The sequence below is a fragment of the Musca autumnalis genome, unplaced genomic scaffold (assembly GCF_047663935.1).
Source record: "Musca autumnalis isolate F117 unplaced genomic scaffold, ASM4766393v1 scaffold_1, whole genome shotgun sequence".
In the NCBI taxonomy this organism is placed as follows: domain Eukaryota; kingdom Metazoa; phylum Arthropoda; class Insecta; order Diptera; family Muscidae; genus Musca; species Musca autumnalis.
In genome coordinates this window covers 216234700-216246017 of record NW_027411644.1, presented here as the reverse complement: position 1 = coordinate 216246017, position 11318 = coordinate 216234700, and the positions used below count along the sequence as shown (strand labels likewise).

General features: G+C 37.9%; 1 protein-coding gene across 1 annotated transcript; it reads right to left on the bottom strand.

Annotated features, from left to right (window-relative positions):
* Window positions 1-1805: 1805 nt before the first annotated feature.
* Window positions 1806-6345, bottom strand: LOC141389101 (eukaryotic translation initiation factor 3 subunit A-like). The gene is made up of 4 exons (XM_073960151.1): window positions 6045-6345; window positions 4744-5828; window positions 2490-4677; window positions 1806-2422 (listed from the first exon to the last, which is right to left on the bottom strand). Exons 1-4 carry the CDS (start codon window positions 6091-6093, stop codon window positions 2373-2375), a joined length of 3372 nt encoding a protein of 1123 aa, XP_073816252.1. The 5' UTR covers window positions 6094-6345; the 3' UTR covers window positions 1806-2372.
* Between the last annotated feature and the right edge of the window lie 4973 nt (window positions 6346-11318).

The following is an 11318-nucleotide window of genomic DNA, read 5'->3' as shown; positions in this document are numbered from 1 at the left end:
GGGAAATTACAACAAAAATATTTTTTTTTAGAAAGGGATTTGACTTTTCATATTCGATCAGCTGGTGTGATACCACTACCTGGTAGTTCTGCCATGGTACGAACGGTTCGTGTGACAGGCAAGCATTTTTACAAAAACACCCTGTTAAAATAAATGAAAATGTTACTTCTTGGTCTGTTCCAGGACTACTACACCTTTTTCAGATGTAATTCGAAACACTTAAGTTGTAATTCGTAACATTTCATTTGTAATTCGAGAATTCTATTTGTAATTCGTAACTTTCCATTTGTAATTCGAATTATTCCATTTGTAATTCGAATTATTCTATTTGTAATTCGAATTATTCTATTTGTAATTCGAATTATTCTATTTGGAATTCGAATCATTCCATTTGTAATTCGAATTATTTCATTTGAAATTCGAATTATTCAATTTGTAATTCGAATTATTCCATTTGTAATTCGAATTATTTCATTTGTAATTCGAACTAATCCATTTGTAATTCGAATTATATTATTTGAAATTACAAAGGAAATCATTCGAATTACAAATGGAATAATTCGAATTACATATGGAATAATTCAAATTTCAAATGGAATAATTCGAATTGCAAATGGAATATTTCGAATTACAAATGGTATAACTCGAATTACAAAATGAATAATTCAAATTACAAATGGAATTCTCGAATTACAAATTAAATGTTACGAATTACAAATAGAATTCTCGAATTACAATTAAAATAATTCGAATTACATCTGAAAAAGGTATAGAATCTACTAATTTGTACTATTTTTTCCGATAACATAAAGGAAAAATTTTATCGTAGTAAAAAATAGTAGCTTCTTGCAGGTTCTGGAACAGACCATATGTTTCAATTTTTCGTTTTTATTAACTTGTAAATATGCACGGCGACAGCTAATTTGTTGTCGCCGAAAATTAACTTTATGGCGACAGAATTTGACGTCGTCGTGTGACTTTTGCCATACGTAATGTAAAAATTGCATCTGGCAACGCGACATGACTCGTATCACAATACGGAATCGACCCATTACTTTTGTGGTTGTAGCAGCATAGGTTTGTTGCTGGGTTGGCATCGACTGGACGAAACTTTTGGTTTCGGGTCAATCGACAGATTTACTCCTATAGCTCTTCTATATGCAGGGCAATCATGAATAAATATTGCGTGCGGAATTTGTTGCAGCATAGGTTTGATGCTGGGTTGGCATCGATTGACCGAAACTTTTTTGGTTTCGGTCAATCGACAGATTTACTTCTGTCGCTCTCATGAATAAAAATTCCGTGCCGAATTTGTTCTCTTTCCCCAATTTCACAATTTTTTATTTCCATATTTATGTCCAAAAAGGGAATATTTTTGTCGATTCCGCGAGATTATTCGGGTATGTTCTGAGACACACTTCATATCTCACTTTACGCCTCAAGCAGTTTGTTCACCCCGTTTACTCCTATTTTTTGCGAAATTCTCTGGGATAAGATCCATTAGGGTATTTAAAACGAATAGTACACCGTAGTCCATCCAAAAAATACTCAAAAAATAAGAATAAATGGGGTGAACAAAATGCTTGAGACGTGAAGTGTGTCTCAGAACGTACCCGATTCATTTTAAAATAATTTCAGTTTTCAAAATAATTTTCCGTGCGAAAAATTCCGAGGGAAATATTCCTTATGATCAGTTTTCTATTTCTTTTCTTAGATTAAATCCCATAGACCCCAATACTTAGGGACTAATTTCAAAACCCCCTTGGCCCCAATGCAAAAAACGACAAAGAACAAAGAAAGACTCATTTATCCTCCAAGCATTGTTTTCATTATACTGTAATATATTTTTGCTTAAATATTGAATTTGAGGGGGAGTTTTTATAACACTTTTGTTGTTGCTGTTGTATGAATATTAGATGATATACATATTTTTATGTTTCATGGAAGTCGAAGTATGAAGGTATGTTGTTGCATATCGAATACATTGATCTGTGTGAACAGTTTTCCTACACTTCCAATGCGTTTTGTTTTCAATATCAGCAAAAGGATATAAAATAACACCTCCTAATGCTGAATTGGAAAATTTATTGATTTTCCTTGTTTCAATGTTTCATACAAAGTAATCTTCCTCTAGTTACTGACGTGTCTTCTCTTCCTATTATAGAGGCCCTTTTTCAGGGGACAATAGTTATTATAACGCTTAAAAATTAAAAAAAAAATAATAATAAAATACAGATTTAAAATAATTAGCATTAGTAGTTTGTATATAAAAATTTGTGTTTAGAAAAAATGCAGGAGGGGATATTTCTTCATCATTTTTCTTTATAAGATTTCAAATGTGTGTATATATAAGAAAGAACGGTGGTTGCCCCTTAACGACGTCTGACATTAGTCCATTCACCATCATCTCCGCTCTTGTTTTCTGCAATGGAAGGAAATGGAAGTTATAATTTTGGTGTCGAATGGTTTCAGTTTTTAGTGGGACTCACCTTTATCTTGTTGTTGTTCACGTTCCTTTTTTTCTTCGCGGGCTGGAGGACGTTCAGTTCTCCAGTTTCCAGAATCCTTAGCACCACCACCTGCACCACGTTCGGGACGATCACGACGATCGCGATCACCGCCAGGGCGACGATTTTCACGGTTATCACGATCAGCTGGTGCGGGACGTGGAGCATCGCGCCAATTTCCGCTGGTATTTTCATCACGACGTACATCACGGCGTTCATCGCGATCTACGCCACCTCGTCTGAATTCACCGCCACCGCGAGGACGTTCATCACGTTCACCGGCAGGACCGCGTCGGAAATCTCCACCACGTGGAGGACGTTCATCACTAGCACCTCCGCCACGACGCCATTTATCATCACGTGATGATGGAGTAGCAGCAGATGAATCAGCATCACGACGTGCACGCCAAGAACTGCCACCTTCGTTAGATTCACCAGCTTCCTTGCGTTCACCACGGTCACGGTCACGATCGCGATCACCAGCAACTGATGGTCCACCACGGCGCCATTCGGAAGCACCTTCCGATGCACCTTCACGTTCTGGACGTCTTTCAAGACCACGCTCAGGACGATCACGATCACCACCACGTTCAGGACGTTCACGATCACCACCACGAGCACGCCAGACACCCTTATCCGCAGGCTTCTCACGTTCTCTTTCGGCAGCCAATTCACGGGCCAAACGTTCTCTTTCTTCTTGAATTCTGCGTTCGGCTTCTTCTTCCTTGGCACGTTGTTTCTCGTATTGAATGCGGCGTTTTTCATCCTCGGCTTCTCTTTCCTTGCGGCGAGCTTCGGCCAAAGCACGCTCCTCTTCTTCCTTGGCACGACGAATCTCCTCCTCCTTGCGCATACGCTCCTCTTCTTTTTCGCGTAGCCATTGTTGGCGACGTTGTTCTCGTCTTTGTTCTACACGCTTGGCCAAACGCCTCTTGCGATCCTCAGCTAAGGCAATTTCGAATTGTTCAAGTTTCTTGGCATAAATAGAGGCACGTTCCTTCTTCAAGGTTTCCAAGAATACATCGCGATCGGGGTGCATGCGTTTCAAGCGCTCTTGTTGGGCCACAGCATCCTTGCGTTCTATAATAGCGTTCTCTATGCGTGTAGCCTCTTGGGCCTCCCAGAACTCTTTGTCCTTAACCATTTTCTCGCTCAAATACTTTTCAAAGAGTGGAATTTCCTTCATACGCTTGCAACGTTCGAAGTAATCTATCTTCTTTTCTTGTGATTTAAGTTTGTTTTGCAATTCCTTGCGTTCTCTTTGCAGCTCCTCAGATTCACGTGCTGCAATTTGCTCAGGATCCAATGTCTTGATGGTCTCAGCATCGAGATTTTTCAAAATCTTCTTTCCGTGAGCGGTTTGGGCGATTTGTTCCACCTTCTCCTTCAAGCTCTTCTCCTTGATGGCTTGGATTTCATTTTGATGACGCTTGCGTTCACGTTCCTCGTTTTCTTGTTCGAGGCGTTTTTGCTCAGCCAATTTAGCCTTGCGAGCCTCTTCTTCCAAGCGACGGGCCTCTTCTTCTTCGCGGGCATTATTCTGTTTCTCAATGAATTCCTTGCGGTCTTCAATGATCTTTTGACGCTGCAAAATGCGTTGATGTTCACGATCCTTGATTTCATGATAATGTTGGACCATTTGAGTGCGCAATTTGGCACGTTGGTCACGCTCCCGATTGGGATAGACAATGGATACAGCACGATGCAATACAGTGGACATATTGACCAATTGGGAACGAATTTGCTCGGAAGGCATAGATTGCAAGGTTGGGCCATCTGGGTGATCTTCACGTTGGCTTTCAGTTAGATCGGTACCAAAGTAGATACAACGTTTTTGATGATCAATACGGATTTGCATGTCATTGTGGCGGACAGATTCTACCAATAATTTTTCCAATTCGAAGATATTGCTGAAGGGGGCCAATTTCAAGAGGCGTGCGAATTCGATGCTCTCATAAACTTGAGATATTTGGCGAATCAAACGCATAATTGTGACATCCTTCAATGGACGAACGTAGGGTGTCAAGGGATTTTCACCGGGAATGGCTTCAATGGCGTCGACAACAGTTTGAACGCGTTGGCACAAATTGAGGGGGTTGAAATCAACTTCAAGCCAGTTGTACAAGTTGCGGTACTCCTCAGAAGCCAATTGGGGCACACTTAGGCGAACCTATAACCAACAATATACCATTAAACACATATGAACCAACTTAATGTTGTACCATAAATAACTTACCACTTCCTTAAGCAATGAAGCTCGAGTGGGTGGTTGTTGGAGACCCAACAACACAGCCAGTTTTTGGGCCTTTTCCAAGGGACTCTTATCTGCTTCAATAAAACGATCAAATTCAGGATGCGCAGATGGCAATGGAATGGACAAGGTGGCAATTAAAACATGGGAGGCCATACGTTGCATATCTTCCCTGGTTAAATTCTTCTTCAATTCACGAGTCAATTGGAAGAGTTTCAACAATGCAGCGGCATGGAACAATTGATTGCCGGCCTTAGAGAAAACCATAGCCAACTTTTGGTAATAATTTGCCATGGTCTTGGGTACGGGGGCCTTCTTCGACAAAGCCATCAAACCATGAATATCCTCAATGGCCTTGTAAGCTTCTTGCCACAATTCCATTTGAATGGCACAATCCAATTGGTACAATCTTGTTTCCAAACACAACTGTTGAGTCTCCAATTTGGTAATGGAAACACCAGTAGTTTGATTAGTGCTCTTGCAAATATCTTCCAAATGCTTGCGCAACTTATCGCACAAACGACGGAACTCGCTCTTACGATTATATTTCAAGCAAAACTGAAATGCCATGCGAGCAATGTCGTGGTACAAAGCTTCACAGTGGGTATTAATACGTAGCAACTCCAAACATTGACAATATGATTCCCACAAAAATTTTACCCAGGGCAAGAGGATGGTACGATCCGAACGATCTTGGGCATCCTCACCGCAGACAGCACTCATTAGAATACTCTCGGGAGTGGCAATGTTGTCCAAATCGTCCAGTTCCAAAACAGCAACGGCAGCCGAAGACTGAGCCTGAGCTGCCTCAGTATGCTCCTCAGCCATACGCAGATAGGCACGGATAACATTTTCCAATGAATTCACATTCACCAATTGGAACATATTACGGTACTGGAACAAACCTTCCTTGGCAATGTGCGACTTCTTGAGCTCCACGCACAACCACAAGTACTTGTACATGAGAGGCTCAATGATGGTTTCCGAGTAGGCATAGTTCCAACGTTTATTGCGAAACACCTCCTGCAATGTATCCAAGGCACGCAAAGGCTTTCCCACTTCAATAAATTCTGTATGGAAGAAAGAAATTAAAAAAAGTTGTATGAATGATAAATCTCAAGATTGCCATTATTTTCTTGTCATCTCTTTCGCACCACCCCATCATCTCGTCCAAATGTACACACATTCACGGCTCATCTGATTGTATGTGTACTCGTTGCTCGTCATATCAACGTCCGCATGGATTTTTTCAATTGCGAAAATCTTCGGTCACTTGCTAGACTTACCATTCGCCCTTTTCAAAGCATTTTCCGGTCGTTGAGTATAACGTGCCATTATTAATTCATATAATTTCGACGTAGAAACACTTGAACTTTTAATTTACACAATTTTTTCACACTTTCTATGTGATTTTATAGCGGAAAATTATAAAAATCTTCGGCCAAATTGTGTGTGCCGTCGAAATTTATGCAAAATGGCCGAGTGTCATTTCTTTTGACGACACGACAAAATCGCCAGGGTTGTATCTTTTTAGGCACAACACCAGCGTAGTTGCTTATGCAGCATTGTTTAAGGGGAGTTCACATCAAATAATTTATTGAATACGTATCTTTTCTTTCATATCGGGTCTGTTCCAAACTGCAAGAATCTACTTAATTTTTCTATTTTCTCCGATAACACAAAGGAAACAATTGGTCTGTTCCAGTACTGCAAGAATCTACTGATTTTAACTATTTTTTCCGATAACATAAAGAGACAAATGTTATCGTAGTAAAAAATAGTAGCTTCTTGCAGGTTCTGGAACACAGCAAATGTTATCGTAGTAAAAAAATAGTAGCTTCTTGCAGGCACTGGAACGGAACAATAAATTACTGCAGTCCGTTTCTTGTTTGATAGCACGTTTACATATAACCGGATTTAATAAAACCACTGGCTTTCAATGTCAAATAAATGGACTGTTCCATAACTGCAAGAATCTACTTATATTTACTATTTTTTCGATAGCACAAAGGCAAAATTGTTATCGTAGTGAAAATTAGTAGTTTCTTGCAGGTACTTCAACAGACCAAAATACTCATAAAAAAGGTTAACCTGCAGTGCGATTCTCTAACTTATTTTTTGAGTTACCGACAATTGTCGGCAATATTCAAATGCTTATAATTTCCGTAATTACCGACGTTTTTCGGTAAGTTAACGAAGAATAAAAAGTAGTCGTAAAGTTTTACCGATAACAAGAGTGTTGTTAACTTTTGTTTGAACTTTTCATTCATAATTTTGTGTTTTAATTTTACCGATTTTTGTCGGTAACACAAAAAATATGTTAGAGAATCGCACTACTGATACATCAACCTTGTATACATGCCTTGGCGCAAGCCATGCGAAGCATTTTGTCGCGTCAACCTTCTTTATGAGGATTTATTTGACGTTTGCGCTATGGAATTGGCATTTGAAACCAAGTGGGTTTATTAAATCCGGCTAAGTGCGAACGCCGTATTAACCCGTCAAAAAGCTCTAATGCAAACGGCGTTTAAGGCCTGCGTACATAAGCTTCCTTGCCTGCTTACCTTGCTTACTTCTAATAAAAGAATAAAAAAGAAAAGGGCAACCCAGTTCGAAATTTGCTCGGCCTTCTTTATCCCAGCAAAAAGTTTACATCCGCGGATGCAGTTGAATCACTACAAGTTTACGGTACATTTGCCGTTGGAGTACATCTTTTCCTATGAATTCACATATGAATTTTACAAGAGAGCGCGCAGCTAGGATGCACTCCATTTTCGATCCAAATCACGGTTTAAGATACAGTGCTTTTGATTGGATTTACATACATGCATTCTTCGGATAGCATTTTAAAGATGCAATTAAAATGCAAGCGATTGCAAAATATCCCAAAATAAATAAAATGCATTTATTATTTGTGTAAAACAAGAACACAAAGAACTTTATTATATAAACACAAATTAAAACAAAAGTTTCCATTAATTTCAATCACATTTGAGCCTACTTCCTCCGTTTCCGACATGGTAGAATAAGAAAAGGTAGCAGCAATACACAGCTGACTGAACTGGGTTGTAACGTTAGTGTCAAATTTCATATGACATTTTATACATTTATTTCTATTTCGATGTACATTAGGGACATATATTTTTTGAAAAAAAAAAAACAAAATATATATCATTCGGAAAAAACCATTTCCCAGAAAGACTTCTTCATATCAATGATATGTAACCTCCTCCAAGTTCGAACGATAAGCCGTAAGCATAAATCCCCGCTTGTAGAGGCGATACAACGTTCGTTAATATAAGAGGTATTTTGTTAAAATTTAAAAAACATAAAGCCCTAATAAACATGTGCTTCTTTGATTTCTAAAACAAAACATTGAAACAGCTTCTCCTTTTTCTATGAATTTCCAGCGACCCCAAACTTTTCTGCAAGAATTCTACTTTCTGCGAGAATTTATGCATTTAGTGGAATGATGTGGAAACATGAAAATTGAAAATGTAACGAATTTTCATTCATGTTTTCCAAAATATTCAACCAAATGTGAAAAATTATTAGTTTTTTAAATTCCAATAATTTATAGACATTTCCTTGTTTTGTTTACAAATACAACTGGCAGTAACGTTACAAACAAAAACAAATTCCTTTGTGGTTGTTGTTCGAGTTGTATTTGTTGTAGTATTAACTTTACCTTGTATTTGTTCTACCATGCGTTTCCGATTTAATCCAAGCGCATCTGATTTTCTTTCATCATTCTAAATTTTTTTATGTTGCCTTCCCATCACTAGTTCAGCTTTCGACATGGATTCAACTCCACTTTATTACAAATTTCCGTCTCGTGAATTACCGCAAAAATGTTCGCAACTAAAGTTGTTATCTCTTTATTTTATAACAAATTCTTCGAAATGTATACACTATTGTTTATCTTTTGAAGAAATGTGTAGGGATCAACTAACTGTTTTTTTCTGTAGGGATCTCTACAGCAACTGCTTATAAAATGTATCGAACGGAGTGCATTTTTCATAACTCTTTGGACTACATCGAAAGATGTTGTGAAATCATAACTCCAATTGCACAACTTCCAAAATTTGTTGCTGGGTAGGCCTTAAAAGCTTGGGTACATAAGCTGCTTTGCCTGGTTGCCTTGCTTTCCTGCTTCATTTCTGACATAATAAAAATAAAAGAATAAAGAAGGCCGAGCAATTTTCGAACTCGGTTGTCCTTTTCTTTTTTATTTTTTTATCAGAAGTAAGCAAGGTAAGCAGGCAAGGCAGCTTATGTACGCAGGCCTTTAGGCCTCGGTACATTGACAGCTAGTTTCTGTATGTCGAAAGAAGAACGTGTGCGAATGAAACACGTCGAAACTCGTGTATGTGTTTTCAAATTTGTTTTTTGTTTGAAGCAAAAGCAAAGGTAAAATTATTACGGAAACTAAATTTTGGACGTGTTTCATTCGCACACATTCTTCTTTCGACATACAGAAACAGGCTGTGAGTGTTTTTGAGGTTAAAAGCAACAACGACATACAAACTTCAAAAGAAAAACGGCATCCCCTAAGGCCTAGGCACATAAGATACTTTATGTGACGCGTTGCGAGTTGAAAACAACAACCACATGACAAATGTGTAAGTGATGCCGAATTTGTTCTTAAACTTTTCATGTGGTTGTTGTAACGCGGCACTCAACGGACTGTATGTGCAGAACCATTTACAGTTTTTATGTGGTTGTGGTTGTGTTAACGCGTCAGTCAATGGAAGCGTTTTGCGAGCACTTTAAGCTGAAAACACGTCTAAAGGCCAGAACAGAATCAATCGTCGCTTGCTTTCCAAATGTCAAATAATAAAGGGATGCCAAAGCCTTCTAAAGGGGAACGCAGGTGGATTTGCAAAGAGGGTCTGGCATTACTATTTTTTACTACGATAATATTTTTTGCTTTATGTTATCGAAGAAAATAGTAAAAATTAGTAGATTCTTGCAGTTCTGGAACAGACCAAAAAATGGCAAGAACATAATAATTGCTCTGTTCGAGAACGTGCAAGAAGCTACTAATTTTTACTACGATAATAGCACGGTTACACTACAGCTTTTTGCTGGGTTAACCCACTTCATGAGGATTTATTGCTTAATCTGGTCAAATCTGACCAGATTTGCCATACAAAAATTAAATCCTCTCACGACTGGGTTTATTTTAAATCCGTCACAAATGCACCAAAAATACAGTGTTGTATTCGGTATTTGTGCAAAAAAATCCAACTCCACTCAAAAAGTACCAAAAGTTGCAACTGTTTTCGCAACAGAGTTTGTCGTGTTTTACACGTTTACGATTGGTTGCATGAGATTTTATGAAGTTAATAAATCTAAAGTTAATTGAAAATCATAAAATTATTTATTTTTTACATTACATACTTTTTTAACAAAAAGTACGCTTGATACCATGATACAAAAATGTATCCCTGTGTGTAAAATATACCAATATGAGCAAAGAGGGGACGATATCTCATACGAGAAATTGTAAAAGTGTAAAACACGACTTTATTAGTTATTTTGTATGTATACGTAAACAAACATCAGCTGACAGTTTATATCCTCGAAAAGCTAAGTGTAACGAGCAAAGATTAACCCACTGGATCTATTAAACCCAGTGGGTTAACCTTTAATAGTGTAACCGGGATATAAGTGCAAACGGCGTTTAGGCCTCGGTACATTGACAGCCAGTTTCTGTATGTCGAAAGAAGAATGTGTGCGAATCCCAGCAAAAAGTTTGCATCCGCGGATGCAGTTAAATCACTAGAACAATTGCCGCTGGAGTACATCTTTTTTTATGAATTCACCTATGAATTTTACAAGAAAGCGCGCAGCTAGGATGCACTCAATTTTGCTTCCACGGCACACAGCTAGGATGCACTCCATTTTCGATCCAAATCACAGCCTTTGATGTAGTGTTTTGGATTGAATTTAAATGCAGTCTAAAGATGTTATAAAATGCAAGCCATTGCAAATATCCCAAAATAAATAAAATACATTTCTTCATGGTTTAATAAGAAAGGTTAGCCAAGGCTTCCTGTTAATTTAAATTTTTTCTTTCGACTATTCCTAAAACGTCAAAACAATATACACAATCTTTGTATGTGTGTGTGCTGTTTGAATAATATGCCAAACAATTTTAAAAACAATCGAATTCAATGGTTTTTAAATTCGTGTTTAGACTATTAGTATGGAAGAAATTTGTCAGCTTATCATTGAAACAAACATTTTATCATATCCGAAACTCGATTATGTGGAGAAACCTTGGCCCTTCATTAATTTTAAAGCTGTTCTACACGGTATGTTTTTTACATATTTGTGCATACCAACTGTCACTTTTTACAAATCTGAATTTTGTACACATGGTGTGAACCATACAGAAATTTCAATGGATGAAGGTGTTATGTGCATACATATGTATATTTTTCGAATAGAACGCGCTCTATTCTCGTCTGTACAACCAAAGGTAAACAGCTGTTTTGTTTGTACGCGGAATTAATAAAGAAAACAACAGAAAACAAATGAAAAATAAAATGTTG

Excerpts from the sequence above, each read along its gene's own strand:
- LOC141389101 (XM_073960151.1), bottom strand. The coding sequence starts at position 6,093 with ATGGCACGTTATACTCAACGACCGGAAAATGCTTTGAAAAGGGCGAAT. Across the intron at positions 5,829-6,044 it reads TGCTTTGAAAAGGGCGAATG|AATTTATTGAAGTGGGAAAG; the intron begins GTAAGTCTAGCA and ends TCTTCCATACAG. Across the intron at positions 2,423-2,489 it reads TGAACAACAACAAGATAAAG|AAAACAAGAGCGGAGATGAT; the intron begins GTGAGTCCCACT and ends CTTCCATTGCAG.